Here is a 22,329-nt window from a genome sequence, read left to right on the forward strand (position 1 = left end):
TTGAGTGAGAGAGAGAAAGGAAACATGGATAAGGGAGTAAGAATGAAATGGAAAACAAACAAGATAGAGGGACTTTAAATGAAATACTACTATTTATATTTTAACTTTGAATATTTTATCCAAAGTACTTTAATAAATTTTGTGTGTTTCTAGAATGTGCTGAAACGCGTCAGCTGCCAATAAAGAATTAAATATTAAAACAAGACAAATCGGGTGAATGGTTTGTCATTAATTCCCTTTGTGTAAGTATCTTGTGTATGCATGTATGCAAATATTCATGTGATGTTGTCTTGTTGTGTCGAGCAGCATCAGTCTGACTGACGAGATGCCCCCCATCCCTCCGTTCCGCTGTTGTTGAATGTGACAACGAGCCTGTTTTATTAAAAGACCTTCACACAGCATTTCTGTGAAATGTCTAGCGCGTGTGTGTTTTCTCACACGCAGATGTGTGCGCTGTATTTTACGTTTCTTTGAGTGTGTGTGGTGTTCGCTCATGGAAAGCAGGAAACACAGAGAGAGACCAGACGGAGTCATTTCCCCTCTAGGTTTCTTCTCTTTCCGCTGGAATGTTAACTGGCCTGAAACCTTACAGCACGAGTCATCAGAGCAGGGGATTGTGGGTAACCAAGAGCGTTTCCGTAATCCCAGTAGCTGACGTGACACAAGATTTTTAGTGATGTGGTTTTGTTTTTGAAAAAGACAAGTTTGAAGGTTTTATTAAAGAGGAAGATATCGTAAATGCGTTTTGTTTCACGGTTCTAGACGAATCACTTCACAGTGTGAAGGACTTCTTCAAATTTCTGTATGGATGACTTGGATAGTCTAGTCAAAATAACGGAAGGCTGAGAAATATTCAACAAATTTATAGCCTACTGTTTTATTGTTAAAAAATGAAAATATGTTCATTTTTTTACCCTCATCATGCCATGCCAGATTCAGCCGAACACAGATTGTTAAGAAAATATTATTCCCTATATCCATAAAAGTGAATGTCTTCTAAAGCAAAACATTAGGGCTGTGTGTGAGAAAGCAATAATTCATGCTTATTTAGCATCATTTTAGCAAACCTCATCTGAAATCTTGGTGTGCTTTGGACATAAAGTGACCAATGTTTATTTAAAAAATTGTGGTTGAAAGGAAGGCGTGTACATCTGGTAACTGTAAAGGTTGAAGGTTTATATTGGTTTATAATGGTATTCGTGACAGAATTCAGTAAAGGTTTCAGCTCTGTTGAGTGTTCTGTTCAGCTCTTCTCATTTCATTGGACAAGTGTGATATTTTGTATAACAGTGCCAGAATGTCAATGTTTATATGACTCGTGTCTGTCTCCGCTGTGTAGAATTCCAGTTCTCTGAGTCACAACATAGTTACCACATTATTTTCATTGGCGACCAACAGTAAGCAGATGAATTGGAGTTAAATGTCATATTAAAATATCAGCTTGAAATGAATGCGTTGAATGCTGTGATGCTGTGTGATACCACTTTATTAAATCCGGTTAAAGTCACTTTTTATTGTTTTACAAAAAGAAAATGAACACAGCTGTGGAAACATTGAGAGACCGCTCTTGTGTTGCCTTCAGTCAGCGTTTGTGCTTGTACTCGGTGGCAAATTCAGTGTCTGTTGAATTTAAGCTGCAACAAACCTCATAAATGACAGAAAGCGATGTGAACGACTGAGACGCATTATATATTCATATTCCATCATATAGTCATGTTTGTACTGATACTAAAACACATGTGAAAACATAAGTATGTTTGTTTAACATGAACATGAACTCGTTTTCTTTGTCAGATTCATTATTTTGACCATTTTTATTTTGTGCATATATGATACAATATTTGTATTTTCCAGCGGGAGAAATGTAGTCACTAGTACACAAAATGAAACAACAATGATCATTTCCTAACACATAACTTTAAATAGTAAATTCAGAAACACAAAGTCATTTTAGAGTGGCCTCTTTTTTCCCAGTGGCTCTATATGCTTAAAAATTTTTGTTTTGTTTAGTAAAATTTTGGGTCTCACTTTTTAGAGGGCAATTCTCGCTATTACCAAACCATTTACTACGACTTTTCCACCAGTAAACTCATGCAAGGACATGCAGAATAAGTGCTTTATAAGTACTAATAAACAGCCAATATGCCAATAATATGCATGCTAATAACCACTAGTTAATAGTGAGAATTCCCCCCCTATACTGAAGTGTTACCAATTTTAGTTTATAGTAAAATGTGTACTATACGAACGTACAGTTAGGCTACTTTTAACAAAAGGATAAGATGACTCCGTGTTGACCGTTTTTTTTTGTTTGTGTAGCTCCCAAAAGCCTTTGCATTGCCCCTGTTCAGTTCACACATGTATGACATGCGTTTTTGGAAGCTCATTACGCTAGAAGGGGTAAGGGGGACGAAGGGGCCATGTCCCCCTCATCAACACATGTGTACTTTACCTCCATCCTCCTTTCATCCGGCCCTCATGTCCCAACTCCCCACATTTACAATGATAAAATATTAGCTTCCACTGTCATTAAAAACTATTCTAACACTGATTTGAGGAGAAAACTGTATTAATGCTCTGTAATAACCAACTGTTCTGTAGAAACAAACCTGCACTGACGTTGGTAGAATCTGACCATGGTATTTTCCTAAGCCGTTAGGGTTCTCTTGGTGTTGTGTCAGCTGTGTCTGTAGGCTACCGCTGGAAGAAAATGTTTATGGTTTGGCAGCAGTTTGTCTGATCCGCGTTTAATTAGTGGGAAAATGAGCCGTGAAACAGGCGTGTCACTGCTGACTGGACACTTCCTGCGAGCTGCCGTCCTCCGTCATTCAGAGTTTGTTCTTGAGGTGATCTGCAGAACTTCTGGTTATTCTAAAGGGTGTTTTGTATCGGTAACGTGTGAAAAGAGAGAAAAAATACGTGTTGGTTCTTGGAAACTGGGAATGTCCTAAATGTTACGCTGAGCATGTGTGTTATTTTATGTTATTGGCACTACGAGAATTTCACACGGTAACCATAACACTGTAATTACTAAACTAATTGAAACCACAATACTGTATGTGTTGTCACTATCATCCAGAAAAGATTGTAAACAAAATATCAAACATTGTCAAAGATGCGCTGTTTAAAGAAGGGGTGTTTGCTGTGCATAATCTTTTCGAAATGATTGGAAAATAATGTTTATACAAACTCAGTCAGTGATGGTCTGAATCCCTTACTAATTCACTGTAATTAAAAATTCAAGTATGCTTTGCATTCTGGGAAGCAGCATTTGTGGCATATGTTTTCCATTTGACACCTTTTTGGGTATTGTGTGCATACCGCATAATGTTGCGTGTTTAACAGTCAGTAAAGCCATAAAATTAGCAGTACACCATTTCAAAGATCTTTGTATAGTTATGTGTATCTGAATGTACTTGTGTATGTATAGTATGCGTTTCTGTCTACGTACGCATGTAGCATCTTGTATATTCCATGTGTATATTGCTGTTGAATGCTGTAATTGATATGCCACAAGTAATAAATCAGCTGGCAGCCCCTGCCACCACTTGCTATTATCTGAAGAGACAGGTTTAGAGGTCTGCCGGCAGTGTATGTGAATTTATGCTCCGTGTTCCAAAGCAGAGGGGTTGTGAGAAGATTTGCAAATAACCGTCTCCTCCGGCAGCGGTGGGAGAAATGGGGAATGAATTGAGCTCCATATTAACTTGTCTTCTGTTCCTTATGCTGAAATATACCTTTGCCACCAGCGCACTCTCTAGACGTTTTTCTATAGGCTGAATCTCACGAAACCTGTCGAGAACACTTTACTTCCGATTATTCCAGATCAGTGATATAAATAAGTAAATATTCAGCGGCTTGAACGTCATTGAACCGAGCGTAGAACGTCTGAAACGTGACGACTCGAGGGAAATCGCAGAATCTAAAACTGGAAGATGAAAACGATGACAATTCTCAGAGGACAAAAGATGAGATTTGGTTTTCCGCAGATGAGATTGATGTTTCTCTTCAATTATCAGTCTTTTCTGGAGCATTAAAGAAAGGTGTTTGTAATGAATTATCTAGGTACAAATACCGCATGCACAAAAGTCACGCTGTGTTGGCATTGCACGTCCTTTCTGTTCCATTTTTAAATGACAGAAGGAGAGCTGGAAGATGCAGTTTTTGATATTAGCTGTATACGATGTACAAAGTATACATGCAAATGAAGAGAAAAGCACGATAAGAGTCTCTTACAGGTCTCTGACTTCTACCAGTTTCTATTATTAAAGGGGTGTATGAATATTGTTTTGGTTTCATTTCTTACACTTTTAGTGTAACATACTTCCTACAAAAATGTCTTAAGTTATACTACATTTATACGTCAAGATGCCCCCATCAAAATACATTTACAAGTGTCCATAGAAAGCACATTAAATGTAAGTATTGAAATATTGTCACATTGTCATACAGTGTAACACAATATTTATGTACAAATTCAAACAACAGGCTTATTCTGACTAGTACATATTCAAATGTAAAAAAGTATAAGGACAACAACAATTTTTCAACGCATTACACTTTAGTTTTTAACTAAACCCTTAAACCCTTTTTCATCTTTGATCCTACTAACACTACACAAATGTTATTAGTCATAGATACAAAAAATAATCGACAAAGATTTATTTTATTGGACTTTGAAACATTATATTTGATGGTTTTATTGTGGTAACAATTTTAATAAAGATTTTTTTAATAAACATTTGAGTTACATGAAGGATGGTTAAATTGGAGTGATTCTGATTGGCTGGTGCTCTGCTGATGGACAAATGAACATGTTTGGTTTTCTCATGCATTCACTCCCATGTTCTTGGAGATCAGCAGAATGATGTCACTTCCCATCATCTCGTCCTTGGGGGATGATGGACAGATAAGAAGGCCCTCAATCACCCACTCAGGAAAGAGCAATGGAGATAAGAAATGGGCATAGAAAGTGACGGAGAAAGAAACACATTTCTCCTCCACTTTAAGATTTATTTTATCTTGAACTGTTTTCTCTTGCCTCCGGCCCTCACCGGTTGCTCACAGTTTCCAGATATTGTTGTTCTGTCTCCATTTTATTTATTTCGGGTGAGCCAGTACCGCTGTCCAGTAGAAATGGTCAAGGTGAACTCGGGTTTGTTGTGTTTTCCATTATCAGCAGAATAGGACTGTTTAAAGCTATTTTGTTGCACTGAATGGTTTGGATAAAACCATGATTTCTTGGTTATGAATGTAAAATACAGAGTGATATGGTGCATACACACAGTAGCGTTATCATAGTTTATAAATAATAAATATGTATTAATATACATTACAAAAATAGGTGATTGTGAAGAATTTTCTAGTTATTATAGTGGTTCTAGAATCTCAGGTGTTGCAGACTTGCTTGTTTATCCTCAAGTTTCCATGTAATGAACATACAAACATCATCATAAAGCCGCTGTCAGACAATTTGGTGATGATTAATGGTACTGAAGTCAGCCCGACTCTACAGCCGTGATGCTGCTTATTCGACACGTTTCTGAAAGGTGCAACTCCAATCCATCTTCATCCTTATAGCTCTGAGACTTCGTAATTAAAAGTTGACATGGTTCACCTCATCTGACCACACAAGTCCATAACATTTGTTGTGGTGGACAGAGTGATACTGTCTAAAGTCCTTACCCTGTTGTTTGGCTTTGAGAACTGATGCATAATCAATGGGATATGTTCCATTTGTACTAATGATGTATTTTCTTTTCTTTACCCTGCAGGAGCCGTGGATGCAGAATTGAGGTGGATGACCGTTATAAGGGAAGACAACGAATCATTGGATCAATAAGGACTGTTTTGCTTCCTTTTATGGTTTGTTGAGTTGGTTTAAAAGTCACTGACTGAAGAATAATAACGTCCAAAACTGCCCCTACTTGCGAACCAGTGCAAATATGTGGCCTCTTCAGGGGCCAGGGATTGTAATGCTCCTTGTGCTGCTAACCATCTCCATCTCCATACATCCTAACCTTTCTGACGGAACCCCAGAACCTTTAAAATCCTTTTTTCCCACTGACTGGGGTCTGACGCATTTAGCCATCCATAACAAGACAGGAGATGTGTACGTCGGTGCGGTAAACTGGATCTACAAGCTCTCCAGCAACTTGACCAAGTTGAGAAGTCACATGACTGGTCCAGTAGTGGACAATGAGAAATGTTATCCACCTCCCAGTGTACAGTTGTGCCCTCATGACCTCGCCCCAAGTAGCAATGTGAACAAGCTGCTGTTAATAAACTACCCACAAAACCGCCTCATCGCTTGTGGAAGCACCTCGCAAGGCATCTGTCAATTTCTGCGTCTGGATGATCTTTTTAAGCTTGGCGAACCTCATCACCGTAAGGAACACTACCTCTCGAGCATCACGGAGTCTGGAACCATGTCTGGGGTCATCATCTCAGAAGGCCACACCAGCAAACTTTTCATAGGAACGCCCATCGATGGAAAGTCTGAGTACTTCCCAACTCTTTCCAGCCGTAAGTTGATGTCCAACGAAGAAGATGCTGATATGTTCAGCTTTGTCCACCAGGACGAGTTTGTCTCTTCCCAGTTGAAGATTCCCTCAGATACCCTGTCGAAGTTTCCAGCGTTTGACATCTACTACATATACAGTTTCAGCAGTGAACAGTTTGTCTACTATCTGACTTTGCAGTTGGATACCCAGCTTACTTCTCATGATGCTAGTGGAGAACAGTTCTTCACCTCCAAGATTGTACGTCTCTGTATTGATGATCCGAGGTTCTACTCCTACGTGGAATTCCCTATCGGATGCTCCAAGGATGGTGTAGAATACCGCCTGATTCAAGATGCCTATTTAAGCAAACCTGGAAGGCAACTTGCAAACTCTCTGGGAGTGTCAGAGCAGGAGGACATTTTGTTTACGGTCTTCTCGCAAGGACAGAAGAACAGGGCCAAACCCCCTAAAGAGTCTGCACTTTGTCTGTTTACGCTAACAAGAATAAAGGAGAAGATTAAAGATAGGATTCAGTCGTGCTATAGAGGAGAGGGCAAGTTGTCCTTGCCCTGGCTACTCAACAAGGAGCTGCCATGCATCAACTCGGTAAGTCCACCCTCTCGTGGCAGGCCATTAAGAAACACTTCATGGCTACAGCGATTGATTTGTTGAGGTGGATGGATGGGTGTGCTTTGGTAATGTCCCCTGAAAGGGTTCAGCTTTTATTATCTCGGTGCAAATGGTGATTCTGAGTTTAAGAGCGACTATTTTGAATTAGACTAGGGTGGGACAACTGGGTTCACTTAATATTTTTGAGCTCACTTGAATTCAACATGAGTGATTCAACATGGCAATTATTTTATAGAAATAATAGAGAAATTATCCAAAGGGTTAGGGGTTCTTCAAAATGTAGTGTATTTCTGGTCTTCAATGTGGGGCCGCACTCATAAATTTAGTTATGGACTTTTTAAATTTATGTAGAGCTTTAGATGCAAAAGTTTCAACAAGAGCTTCGTAAATATGACTTTACTTCTGTTAAGAGAATTACAACTGTTCCAGAATTTAGTTTTCTCAGCCAGGCACTCTTTCTGTCTCATTTTCTGTTTCTTTTGTGTCCTGTCTTTGTCTCTTGCTGTCTTTCTCTCAAGTGCCTTCATTTTTCAGTCAGACAGGAACATCATTAGCAGAGTTGAGTAAATTTCATGAGTTACTCTCTTGCTCAGGCTTTCTAATTCGTTTAGCGAGTCTTGATCCCATCTTCTCCGCCATCAGGGTCCTCTGGGACCAGGGCTTGCCTTTCGTCCTGTTTAGCTCTCCTCCCTAATCTCTCTCTCCTCATTCATCTCTTTTCGTCTCACTCGCTATTTCTTTCTTTGGGCTTTCAGTGGCAAAGAATGGCTTTCATTTAACCAAGCACTCAGAGATAAAGATGCCCATTTTTATTTTTCACTCACGTTCCAAATCGGTTTGATCTTTTTCTATCTCTTTTTATTCAAAGTCTGTCTGTAGAGCTTTGAGAGTGAAATAATAGAGAAGGAAATTTGTTTTTGTTGAGTAAAAGGGAAATACAGTGTAAATTTGTGAAATGACTGAATAAAGCAACCCCAGGAAACGTTCAGACTTTTCAAAATCGAAATGATGAAATTCAGACTTTGAAAAGGCATAGTCAAAAACTAGTTTATAAATTGTTTTTAACATCAAAAGATAAATTACAACGGTGGTCAAAAGTGCCGCAGAACTGTTTTATTTCCTCCAATCTTCAAAATGCTGCGTTCGACAGAAAAAATTATACTATGGTAGTCAATGGTGACTAAGAACTGTTTGGTTACAAGCAAAAATAATCAAAATCGATATCCTGATACTTCTGGAAAACCCTTATCCACTAGGATAGCCCTGAAGAATGATACGGCTAAGCCTCAGCCCTCATACACTGTAAATACTTGTTAAGTGGCCTCTTGTTACAGACATGGGACGAAAGGCACGGTTTCCCCCACCTCCCCCTCAACGACAGCTCCGCAGCACACCTGCTAGCACATAAACAAACTGAAATGTAAAGTTTGCTGTCATACAGTAGATGTATAGAGCTTGAGAATGTACTCGCCTTTTTAACACTGTCAGTGTTTTTTCCAGCTGTCAGACACTGCCTGCTGCTGCTGTGCATTTAAGCACGTTTTCTCAATAAGGGCACAAAAGACAATATCATGTGAATATAATATGGTAATATTGTATCATATATAATATATAAATTGTATAAGTTGTATGAATAATGTGCGTTTAATTTGATCAGAGGGAGACTGTTTGAGTTGTGGGTGTAGGTTTTGGTATATTAGGACTGAGCTATGACAGCTGTGAGTTAGAGATCAAATGCACCGTTAGTAAATCTCTGTGCGAATAAACAACTGTGTTACCCATCAAAAGTGTGTATGGAATGTGCTGTAGCCTGAATTATTCACACTGATCAGATCAGGGGAATGTGTGTGTGTGTGTAATGCATTTAATGCTTTGAAAACATCAGTAGAATATAGATTATTGAGCGTCTGTGTGGAATGTGGTGTGTTGTGCCCCTGCCCTGGGCAGACATATAATCAGCAGTCTGTAGACACACACACACACGTCTATTGTTTTGCTGCTTTGTGTGTGTATGTCCCTCTCTAGCATGTTAAGTCCTGCATTAGTTCTCACCTCAGCAGTAAAGTGTTAATGTGTGTGTGTTTGTGATGTAATTACAGACACATGTTGAGTGAATTCCGTGCTCATCTTCTCTTTGTTACCCGTGAGATTTGACACAATATCTCTCTCTTCACCTGTTGTCCTCTCACTCCATCATGAATCGTGTTTGAGATAGCTGTAGGTCAGTGTTTTGTGTGTATGGTGTACTCAGAGTGGTGCGGCTGTTTGTCGATGGTTTGTTGACTGAGGGTAGAAACTCTGGTGCAGTTTTGTGTTTATTCTGGCTGTGAACTGTCCACTTTGAGACCTTCACATGGACTGAGGTAATTCAGATTCCACTGCCAAGCACCGTTTTAATGAAGGTAAAGGGGGGAAATGAAAAGAAAATAGAGAAAACTGAGAGATATTTACACTTCTGCTGCCCAGAGCCGTGTATGTTTTACATCTCTTTGTCTGTCTGAGTTTCTGTCTCTCTATTGCTGTCTCTCTCTCTCTCTCTCTCTCTCTCTCTCACATCAATTAAAGGTACAGTTCACTCAAAAGTACAAATTCGGTCAAAATTTACTCACTCTTCCATATTTACACACATTCATTTATTTACAATGTTTAGTCAGATTTTCTAATATATTTTGTGAAACATCATGTGGCATCAAAGTATTATTAATGTATTTATTAGTTACAATTTAAAAGCAGACAAAAATTTTTTTTATAATATGAATACTTATATAATAATACTTACAATTTAATTTAAAAACATTACACTTAGTCTTATGATAGTTAGAACTGAACAATATCATTATCTTTAGACTGCCGTTGTCCCTTGTATTACAATTAGTTGCCAAAATGTGTGAACTGCTTCCCACTCCTGCTTTCTTGTCCTCAAATCAACTTTCCAAAGTTTCCTGCAATACATTGACCCTGTTTTTCCGTTCTTGCAGGCGTGTAGTAAATAAAATGTCTTTGGATTGTTCCTAAGTGTGTAAGACTTCCGCTGTTATTGTTGTAGGGAAACCCACCCTGGTAGCCCATCTGACCCAAGCGTTGACCTTTGAGGTGGAGTCACTCTTTCTAACTCTGTGTTGTTTTCTTTCAGCCTCTTCAGATCGATGATAATTTCTGCGGGCAGGATTTTAATCAGCCTCTAGGGGGCACCAGCACTATCGAGGGAATCCCACTTTTTATAGACAAAGATGATGGAATGACTTCAGTGGCTGCGTATGATTACCGTGGCAATTCTGTGGTGTTTGCAGGAACGCGCAATGGCAGAATGAAGAAGGTAAGAGATGCACATCTCTTTAATTGTTTTTTTTAAGTGGGCAAACATCAGTGCTGTTTTATCTTGTGCTTTTGATAAGGTAAGAGAGTCCTTTCAATCACACTTTATTTTAAGGTCCATTTCTCACTATTAGCAAACCATTAACTACGACTTTTGCCTCAATAAACTCCTAATTTGTTGCTTATTCGAAGTAAGTATGATAGTTGTTAGGTGTGGTTAGGTTTTCAGAGTAAGAACTGCGAATCATTCCAACCAACGGCTCAGTCCACTGCTCACCCCTCCCTTTCAAAGCACTACGGTGGCTGACACAGGACAAAGATGTTGTCACGTTTTCACTTATTTGCCGAAGGGGACAACAGATTCACGAAGCACGCTCCATCGAGCAGTTTGTCTGTTTAGGGCTACTGTAGAAAAAACATGGCGAATTTCATATATGGGAACCATGTGTATGTAGATAGATTCTAAGGTAATAAAAACATAATGGTTCATTATGAAAGGTCTTTTTACACCTCTAAACACAGTTCTGTATATTATATTGCCTATAGTAGGACAGAGCAACGTAAGTACGCATAGTACGTAAAAAGACGTGATACAGCCAGCGTTCTCTTTAAAAGCTACTACAGATGTTTGGAGATGAAGGAATTGTAGTATCGTGTTGTGCTTTCGTACGATTCGCTCTACTGCATTATCAATGTTAACAGTGTTAAAAGTTCAGCTGGTAGAGCATTGTGTTGGCTACACGTAGGTCATGTGTTCAATCTCCATGGAACACGACTACAACATGTAACCTTATTGCACTTCAAGTCGATTTTGATAGAAAACATCTGCCAAATGCATAAATGTAATAACAGGAAATATTACCCAGCTACTTAACTGAATTTGTGAAATACCAGTAAATATACCTTTTATTGGATTGGCATTGGACACAAAGTGACAACGAACTGCTGTGTGTGTAATGCATATTGCATTTCTGTCAAATCCAGTAAGGGTGATGTGATGTGTATCAGTGTAAACAGGTTTTCTTTGAAACCTTTGTGAATGTTCTTTGTGAATATTGGTCATTCAGAGGTGTTTGTTTAATATGAATAAGAAAGCCAATGCTGGACTTCCAGTTGTTGAGAGCAATGTCCATAGCAGTGTTGTATTGTCATACCTGTAGTGTTTGTAGTTTTACACTTTCTCTGTAAAAAATGTCAGCTGATTAGATAAAGGTCTCGTTTATCAGACATGTTGTATAAAAAAAATCTGTTATTAGCTGTAATATATTTTGTAGTATACATATCGCATACTGTTACACCCCCGCTGCTGTGAGTATTTGTGTGGACAAAACATCAAGCATTGTGAATCAGAAGACCCTTCAAATGATGTCAAATGGATGATGGGCAAAGTGGCTCTTTTTGCTGTGTTGACTGTAGGTGTGAATTGTGAAGTCTGCAGCAGGTTGGTGTTATCAACGCCTCACGCGGGTGTGTGCGAATCTCGAAGGAGCAGAAGGAGTTACTGGGGCGTCACATGATGGGTTCAGTGAGACGTGAAATAGAGGACAGACTCTGTCCATCCCTGAGAGAGAGCGACAGAAAATCTGAATGAAATATCCAGCCGCTCTCCATTATGTGTATGAAAGTGTCACAGTTCTGTCATTCACAGCTGTGGTTTTATGAAAAATAACATCTCTAGAGTGCGTCTTAAAGGGTGATTCCACTGACACACTCGTGTGTAGTATACTTGAGGTCCTTTGTAAGAAGAGAGAGAGGGTGGAGGACTGAGTGGTACAGAAATGGTCTGAGCATGTTTGTTTCTGTTAGTAAATGAATTCTGGGCCACCAGTGCTGGCCACCAGTGTTGTTTGGATCCGCTGGCCCAGGTAACCCCAGAGTAATCTTCCTGATCTGGAGCTTCGCAGCACATCTAGAAACCAAAGCCCTTGTCTTGAGCTCGCCCCACCTGGGCACACCGCGCTAGACGAGTGAGTCTGGTCAAATCAACAACAGATGGATGAGCCAACTGGGCCGAACACATAGATGACACACACACCGCAGTGTGAGCTCTGTGAGGTCCAGCACTTCTCTGTCGCTGGACAAACCAAAAATAACAATATTATTACACAAAGCGTTGCATCTGAAGCTGTGCATAATTACATAAGATTCCTTGGTGGAGCTCAGCTTTAGCTGGCATTGAGTGTCAATGATAGGTGTGTGTGTAAGCATGTTGTGAAACCAAACAGCGATGGTACCCATTGACTTGCACTGGTGATGTGTCCTTACAATAGAAGCGAATGGGTACCGTCGCTGTTCGGTTATCTTCTTTTGTGTTCTGCAGAAGAAAGTCATACAGGTCTTTTTATACAAGCCATTGTAGAATAATCGAGAAAAACAATTATTTCGTTTGTTTTGGAGAGAACATATGCAATAGATTAAATTAGGATTGTTTTATCTGTTGATTTGGCCTCTCAGTTTAACCTCCTGTAACCTCTGGAATGAGCTACTTACCCACTGACCTACGTCTCTCTCTCTCTCTCTCTCTCTCTCTCTCTCTTTAAGTGTGCTTTATTGGCATGTCTGTAAATCTGTGTCACCAAAGCATTTGCAACTAGGCTGTTTACCAGTTGGGCAAATAAAGTGTTTACAAAGGGAAATGAAGTAAAGTGATGTAATGAATTATATAAATGTATTAAAAAGAAATAAAAAATACAGTGTGTGAAGAAAGATTTACAAAAAACAGAAAAATCTCTTCGTGGGATTGTGATGCTTGCTACGCTAGGAACTTACCACATAAGAGCAATAGTAATAGTCATTTTTATTTTTAAACCAACCCCACCATTGAAAACAAAGATGATTAAAACAATAAATATGAATTCATGTAAATCTTGATCAACATCTCAGTTTTTCCTGTATTTTCTCAAACGCATACAGGTGATTTGTGTATTATCTAATCTCTAACAGACCTTAGCGTGTTGGCTGGGATTTGAACTGCACAGGTTACACACACACACGTTCACATCGCTGCGCCGCTGGCTTTTCATGTGTTATGCCGAGCTCTTCATGTCTGTAATTAATGTCTCAGCGTGAGATCTGGCTGAGAACATACAGTACATGATTACACACAATCACTAACAGCCTCATTCTGCTGTGAGTTTGTCTTAATTATTGATTATTAATCATAATTGCTAGTTATTGTTAAATAACACTAGTAATTCATGTGGTATAATATCTGCTCACCTCTTGTACCTCTGTGTTTTCTCAGGGCGTTTTTTGTCTTTAATACACTCATTATCAGATACCCCATTCCAAACAGACAGTATGTGGATTTATACCGAAGGTGATTTACATATTTGACAACCAGCAAATATTGACAAGCATGATTTATTTGTACAGATCTCCAATCAGCCAATCAAATCAAAGCTTGCTGTTTGGTAAAATCCCATGCTGTTTTTGTGAGCTACGTGCATGTGTGCGAGGTCCCTTTTCGTCTGATGTTTGGAGAGCGATTTAAAGCGGATTATATTTTGTTCTCTGACAGACGTTGGGTTTGTTGGGCTCCTCAGATTTGTTTGTAACGGAAGCTTTGAATTCAATTACTGAACATTTGAATCAAAGGAGCTTAAGGAGGTTCTGCAACTATGAGCTGAAGAACTTGTGCAGAAGAACGAATGAGAAAAGAAAATCTCAGTTTATGCACATGCAACCCGTGTTGTCTCTATAATGGGAGATTTTTGAGGCAATAGCGTCTTGTTTGAACACACAAACTAGCATGCACAATATTTTGCATGTAAACATGTTTTTGTTGCTTTGTTTTGTGTTTAGGACATATAAAGTTTGGCATTTATAATTGTATGTTGATGTGGACGTGTGTGTGTGTTAGTTTGAATTGTGTGGGATTTTCACTTGGCGATCATATGCTACTGGACACTCCAGTTAGAATGTTCCCACGGTGAACATCACACACACACACATGCCTTAGGACCATCTCACAAAGAACGCTGTGTTTCCGTGTTTACACACACACGCATGCTCAGACACGAGGACAAGCACAAAGATGCATCTTTTTGTGCTTTATGCAGCGTCGAGATAGTTTTAAACACACGCTCTTTGACCTTTGAACCGTTACGTTCTTCAGTCTGTGGGTAGTTATGAAGACTGAATGCTTGTCATCCATCTCTGTGTGTGTATTGAAAAATGCATCAGTCTAGCACATGCCTCAGGATTTAGAACTCACTGTGAATGTAAAGAATTTTACACAACTGTTCTGATGTTCGTGTGAGAGCTACAATAGTGCCTGGGCATCAGTTTTGTGCCTCTTTTAATTAGCTCTACAATATGTGTGTGTGTTGGGTTGTTTAGTGGGGAAATCCTGCAGCATCAAAGCATGCACTGCATTATTAGACCCTCACCAGCTTGTGTTTGTGTTTTACTCTGTGTGTGCACGAGAGTCTCTTGGGGCAGATCATGCTGCAGTTGTATTTTAATTCTGAAACACACACACACACACACACACACACACAATAATGTGACCTAACCTGAGAACTACACACAACTACACAATTCACAGAGTTACTAGCGACAACTTTCTCATTAATGTACTACAATACTTGGCCTTAGATGAAGAAGTATATACATACTAACACATTTATTACACTGCTAGATCCACGGTGTGCGGGTAGTCACGGTACTATAAACATATCTTATGATACTGTACCAGCGGAAGTATCACAATACCAAGTAGTATCACGGGGCTGTGCCATGTTCATTACGGAAATCTACAAAATAAACCAAATTTCCTTAACACACAGATATGAATGAAACATTTTGATTTACTATTATAAATTGTATTATACTATTACGATATTTTATAGTATTACATGCAGTAATTGGATCAATTGTAGCAGAAACTGTAGTATACTTTAATATTTACTTCTCAAAAGCACGGATGTCGAGGAAGTTCAGTAAAGTTTACTGTCAATACTAAAGTGCGCTAGAATGTTTTGTGCGACAAATTTAATTCACGAGACGTGACACGCAACAAAACGTTTCTAAAATCAATTGTTGTGCACTGTGTGAACAAAAAAATATATAATGTAGTATTTTTAATGTGATTTGACGTGTTTGGTGTGCACATTGTTATATAAAGTGTTACAAATTATACGAAAGTTATACAGAACTGGTTATACAGATTCTTCAATAAGATTCAGCTGTAAATGAGTGTAATTTGAAATATTAGTTTCGTAAATATGCACGTAACAAGCCTAAACAATTAGCTTTTATATATTTTCTCATTTTATAATATCTATTTATCTTGTATCTTGTTATCATAAACTGGTTGGTCTTGAGTCCACGTGCTCCGTGTTGTTGTGCATTTACCAACAAAATAGAAATACAAACATACGTTTAGAATTTGTTTTAAAACAACCGTCTTTGTTAGTAAAACACCAATATACGCAACACAATTGCAACAACATAACTTACGCCTTTTTATGTGGCTTCAAAATTCTGAATTAATGCGGTAATTCCCACACCACGCTAATAAGACGCATAAAATCGCTGCACAGGAAATTCCTTCACTGCGACAGCCCTTTTTTTCCAGAATTAAATCCGCTTAATGTTTGGAATTACGTAGCTAATGCAGTATTAATAGGCAGGTTTGTTATCAGCTACTGTATTACTGCAGTCTCAGCTATCTTACAGTTAAATGAATCGACTCGAATCATAATAAATGTGTCTTATGTTTCAGGGTTAACACGGATTAAATATTAATGCCGAAGTATGCGTGTTACCAAGCCTCAGACGGATCGATATCATGATCAGAGCTCTGAACCACAGTCAGATTACAACACAGACGCTATATTTTACAGTAATGTCTGTGCTGAAATATTCATTTTAAAATGAAGAGACACAAGAGACCGTGCATTAAGGCTTGTGTATTCAAATGATAGTAACCGTAATTTAAATGAAATATGGATTAAATCTTTTTGGAGCGTTTTTGTGGAATAATTCACAGCCTATCAAAATCCATCCACATTTACAATTTAAAACGGCATTGTACAGCTTAGAATGAAAAAAAACATTATTGTCTGCTGATGTTGACGCTAATATAGTTTTCGTTATAGGTATTTCTTTAGTTATCTTTCTTGATGTGAACGGGCCTTTTCCGTAACGTTACTAAGGTTAAAGGGTCAGTTTGCATGGCTTTATGCCTTTATTAAAGTCACAATGAAATTATGGAATATTGCATTGTTTATTATAAATGATTCCACTTTCAACGATCCAATCAATTCTCGAAAGGACGGCCCACAAGTCCCGCCCTTCATTTTCTTCTAATTTCATCACATGAAAAAAAAAGTTGAAGCTTCTGTTTCATGCTGACTTCAAAGTTGACAACAGCAAGATAATCCACTATATATGTTTATTATCAACGATTCGATTTTGATCCACATTTTGCCTTGATTCAGTTATTGACTGCATCAGCATGAGTGGGCGGTTGACAGTCAGTAGCTATTACACATGAATACACATGACTTCATTATAGAATTCATTTTTATAGTTTTTTTCCACCAAGCGAGATTTTAGGTGCGATGAAACCGTTCGAACGCTCTCAGGATGTTGGAATCCTCTCGCGGCTGAAGTGTCCTTATGTACTGCGTGGAGTATGTGACACGCTCTCGTCTGAACAGTACATCATGTGGAGGACTCTGTAAGCACTCTTAACATGTTCAAACGCTGTGTGTCCGCCTCATTCTTCTTCTCTGATTATGGAGGGTCTCTCTCCGCTGGGTACGGATGCGCTCTAAACACTGAAGAGGAGCACGTTTGCGTCACTCACTGAATTTTAAATCTATAGTTTTCAGTAGAGCTCAGTGTGCTGTACTGACAGGGTGGTGACCGACGGAGCCCTCCGACAGAGACAGAACTTCCACATGATGCTCACGACCTTCCGAGAGCGAATGCAATTGGAGAAAAAGAGAACACAAATGAAGTTCACTTTAGTTTCCTCGTAATTTCTATTCGCTCTTATCCAATATACTGTACTATACTACTGTTCTGTAGGTGTGTGCATATATGTGTGACGGGTCCCTCTTACACGCACACTTGAACTTCTGTGTCATAATTACGGTGTCAGTGCTGTGTTTCTGTTGTGTAGTGCTGATCGCTGTTCAATGCGAGTATAACTGCAGATGGAGCCGTGCAGTGTGTGTGTGTGTGTCGGGTGAATGGATTTTCAATTGCTCCGCACTTAGCAGAAAAAGGCTTATAATGGCTTGTGGCCTCTCCATCAGGCGAGGTCAGATCCTTCAGAGGCAAGCTGCAGCGCCACACGTCACGCACAAGGCATGTGTGTGCGTGTTACTAATGTAATCGCTAGCATGTTTTTCAGTTATTCTGCATGATGCATGAAGTTCAGTTGAGCATGTGAAAAGAGTGGAGCACAATATAATGCGATGGTTTTAGGCAGTAGTGTGTCACATGACCTCAGCGTTGCATGTGTAATGAATAAATATTTCAATCCAGTTTCCTTCGCGGTCTACTCGGATATGTTGCTTGTAGTTATTTATCATACTGAAAATAGGATGTCAAGTGTGTGTTGCATTGTTGTTATTGTAAGTTTTCTGCAAATGTTACCCAGATAGCTCACTCCATCTGTTTAATACTATCTTTCTGAATCGTTGAATGCAAAAAAGTAACAATTATATACAATAATAGATGCATGTGATGTCTGCTGTGTTTTACATAGTGACATGGCTTCATGATTTCCTGAAATCATATTTGTGAATCATAAAACCTAGTGGTTAGAGCGTCGGGCTTGTGATCAGAAGGTTGCCGGTTCGAATCTCAGTGCCAACAGGTCATGACTGAAGTGCCCTTGAGCAAGGCACCTCACCCCTGATTGCTCGGCAGTATTGTGCCACTGTAGATAACTACTTGTAAGTCGCTTTGGATAAAAGCGTCTGCCAAATGAATAAATGTAAATCTAAATAAAACAACGGCTTAAATTAGATATGTGAGAGGAAATCAATTGCATCATGCTGTCAATCCTCATCATAGCATACAGAGAAATGGTAAAAACTAGAAAGACATCATGTTATATGCTTATATTAAGCTGCTATGAGCGGGAAAACGATCGCTTTTTGAAGAGGTTTGCCCGTGAGTGAATTGAATGTAACGTAATGCGAACTTGCAATTGCCACACATGATACAGTCATCTGCTATTTCCATTGCGACATGAACAGTATATGTAACGTTCATGTGCAGAACAGACTTGGCACACTCAGAAGTGATAAACCTTGTCTTTCTGTCTTCGGTTTATCTTTTTTTTTAGCGAGGCATGCGGGAGTGGTAATGTTTGAGCGGAAGAGTTTCTCTCAGCGGAACAATGAGGATGATTGAGTTAGAATCAGCATGGAGCATTTGGAACACACGGCATGCGAAACATCAAAAACCCACTTAAAACTCAAATAATGACAGAGAGCAGCTCAAAATGACACATTTAGGACCTGCAGACACAATACACACATGTGTGTGCGTGTGCATTGCTTAAGCAAATTAGTCTCTCTCTCTTTATTTCTTTCTCCGTCTCTCTCTTACCCTCCTCTCTCTGTATTGTTTCTTTATAATTCAGTGAGACAGGTAGTCAAATTGCCTGTTCCAAATGGATAGAGATGGAGGGGTTTATACATACAACCATCTGCTGCTGCGAACATACACATCCTATGGGGGACCCGTCAAATCTAATTGAAAGAAATAGTCATAATTCTGTCATTAGTTTTTGTAACCCTCTTGTTGTTAGAAACACAACAGGATATGAAATATGTTCATTTGGTTATGATACAATGTCGTTCAGGCGTCTTCAGACCCAGATCTTTTATACGTACGATTTTTGGGACTATAGGGATGTTAACATGAAGTTGATTATAGCTTAATCTGTCATTAAGCTTATTGATTGTTGATTTAAATTTACACTAGGGCTGTCAAAACGATTAATTGCGATTAATCGATTCCGAAATAGTTTGTGTGCCATATATATTTATAGCTAAATGCACACACAAACATTTGTAACAAATGTTTACAGAAATATAAATAAATACATTTTATGTTCAGGGCTGTCAAACGATTAATCACATCCAGAATAAACGTTTGTGTTACATAATTCTGTGCATATTCATTTTGTATACAATTTAGAAAATATCTACATGTATGTATTTTTATTTACAATCATTTAAATTACATATAAATGATTATTCCTTTAAACATTTTCTTAAATATATGCATGTACGTGTACATTTATAAATACAAAATTATTACGCAAAGTACATAGACATATATTCTTTATATATTCTATATTATATAAAGTATAGATACAGTATTAGACATTTCTTAAATATATACATGTAAGCCTAAGCATTTGTTTATACATATAGGAATATACCAGCAATATGGTATATATTTTTTTTTGGAATTGATTAATCGTGATTAATCGATTTGACAGCCCTAATTTAAACCTAAATGCGTTCAGTAGTCATGCAAGCAATGTTGAAAAAACTGCATAAAAAGCAATCTGACGCTAGTGTGTTTTATGTCAGTATCTCGACAAGAACATTGTGTGGTATTAATGATTAATTGTAGGACTGTCAAACGATTAATCGCATCCATAATAAAAAAACATTTGTGTACTATGCATTTGTATTTTGTTTTAAAAAAAGATATTTTTGAAATTCTAAAATTAATAAATATTGCTAAATAAAATAAATATATATTTTCTAAATATTGTACAGTATGTGTACAGGTGTTTATTTTCTATATATTTATGTTCTTATTATTCACATATATTTTCTGTATGCATTTAGTAGTTTGACAGCCCTTATTAATTCACAGATACTTTTTGTCATAATCAATCTGATCATTAATATTCTTTACTATTCTCATCCTCAATATTCTTTACTATTCTCATCTTTATTGGGGGCTCGACAGCATGTAGCACGGTCTCTTTCATTGTATGTAAATGAGGAGCATCTCTTCTGAACATCTTTGTTCCAACTGCAAAAGTCATACTGAAACAACATGAGGGCATGATGACAGAATATTCCTGTTTGGCTTTACTATTCCTTTAATCTTCCTTGCGTGTGGGCGCTATTGCCAAAAATAAACATGTCCTCATTTATGCTGTTAATTAGCTAATAGACACTGTTGTCAGGAGAGGGATGTGTTATTTAGATTGTATGAATCTCTAGAGGACACAAACTAACACAAGCTTTGTGTGTTAATCTTGTGTGTCTAGATGATCATATGTATGATGGTCTAGCGCAGGGTGATGGGTGATATGCAGACGCTCAAAATATACGAGCTATTCATCCGTCACAGGTATCACTTCTAGCCGTGTACATGCTTTATAAAGTTGTGTCAGTGATGTTTGCATGTGCGCACGTGTGTGCTGGTGGCGTTTCTGCATTCGTCAGTAATTGCCCGATCACTCATTCTGGCCGTGTTTCTGCAGTGTAATTGTTGCAGATGTAGGCTGGTGATCAATCACCGATCGCGTGTATTAACTGTGATATCCTTCCGCGCTCCAGCTAATCATTTTGATTGATCTGTTCATTGGCCGTGTTCTGCAGAGATCAGCAATGCTGTCCGACACACAACCACTTAACACTTCAGGAGAGATTACCATGGCAACCTGTTGGATTAAAAGCTCCTTCTCCTGCACGCATGCACACCTTATTCACAATACATGCAATACACGTTCCCTAGATGCACACATACCCCTGTCCGTCAAATGCTGGTGTTCAGAAAACTGAAAGATAATAACATGATGCCCTAGTAAGCATTAAAATGTGCATCCCTCACAAATAATGTGTACTTTGCATTTATATTCAACATTTCTTGCAATGAGTATTTTCATTTAAACTAATTTGAGCTCCTTGGGGTTCATAGCAAGTGTATTCCCACGACTGAAAGAAGGCTCACTTTTTACCTTTCATTCGATTTATTTACTCTTATCAGACCTCTTTTAATACTTGAAGGTTGTTTTTAGGATGGCCTGCCAACAAACTTGTTTTGGTGGTACATTTTTAAGTTGTGATCTGATAAATGCCGCAGTGAGCGCATTGAACTTATTTATTTACCTTGAACATATTTTATTTATTTGAATGTTATTTAAATCCTGTATGACTCCAAGAACTTCCAACACACAGAGCTTATGACACAAGACAATCGATACACACTTCGCATTTAATCGGAAGCGTTTGCGTCGTGTTGCGGTCTGCTCGTGTGAACCGTCTCACTTTAACTGTCTTTCTACCGGATTCCATTTCACCACACACATACATACACTTTCTCCGAGGGTCGATGCCCTCTGTGTTACCGTGGCAACAGGCCAGACCGCAGCTGCGGCATCTGTTTCCCACCTGGTTGCCTGGCGACCACCCAGCTGTCAGCACGCTGCTGCCACATGCCACAGCTGAAAGTGTGTGTGTGTGTGCTGGTACACTGTTGCACTGCTGGTACATTGTCACTGTATCTTCCTAACATCCATGACCAGGGTGATTCTTGGAAATGTTGTCTTCAAACCTCTAAGTCACCGTCTGTCTCTTTCTGTCTGCCGCCACCGTGAATGAGAGGGGTAAGCTGGACGCCACTAGCTAATAAATGCTACTAGATGTTTCAGATGATGTTGGTGTTTAAATCTAATGATGTGCACAAGTTTCTGAAAAAAAAAGTCTGTGTGTGTAATGGTAGGGTTGGATTCTCCGGCGTAGTTTTAGAAAAGATTCTTGTGGGTGGGCACTGCAGTATTATCAGGGGACAGGAAGTGGAATATCTGGTTGTTTAATTATTTCTGGCTTCCTTAAACAGTGATTTTCGGCGTCAGTGGTTTGGTAATCGTCCGTTATTC

At 38.7% G+C, this 22,329-nt stretch overlaps 1 protein-coding gene across 1 annotated transcript in view; it reads left to right on the top strand.

Annotated features, from left to right (window-relative positions):
* Positions 1-22,329, top strand: part of plxna1b (plexin A1b) — an 83,501-nt gene that overhangs the window by 18,627 nt on the left and 42,545 nt on the right. Inside the window, exons 2-3 of the mRNA XM_079460786.1 lie at positions 5,775-7,109; positions 10,267-10,449. Coding sequence (XP_079316912.1) covers positions 5,946-7,109; positions 10,267-10,449 — 1,347 coding nt within the window. The 5' untranslated portion in view covers positions 5,775-5,945. The remainder of the gene's footprint in view (positions 1-5,774; positions 7,110-10,266; positions 10,450-22,329) is intronic.

The sequence above is a fragment of the Barbatula barbatula genome, assembly GCF_947034865.1.
Source record: "Barbatula barbatula genome assembly, chromosome: 7".
NCBI lineage: Eukaryota > Metazoa > Chordata > Actinopteri > Cypriniformes > Nemacheilidae > Barbatula > Barbatula barbatula.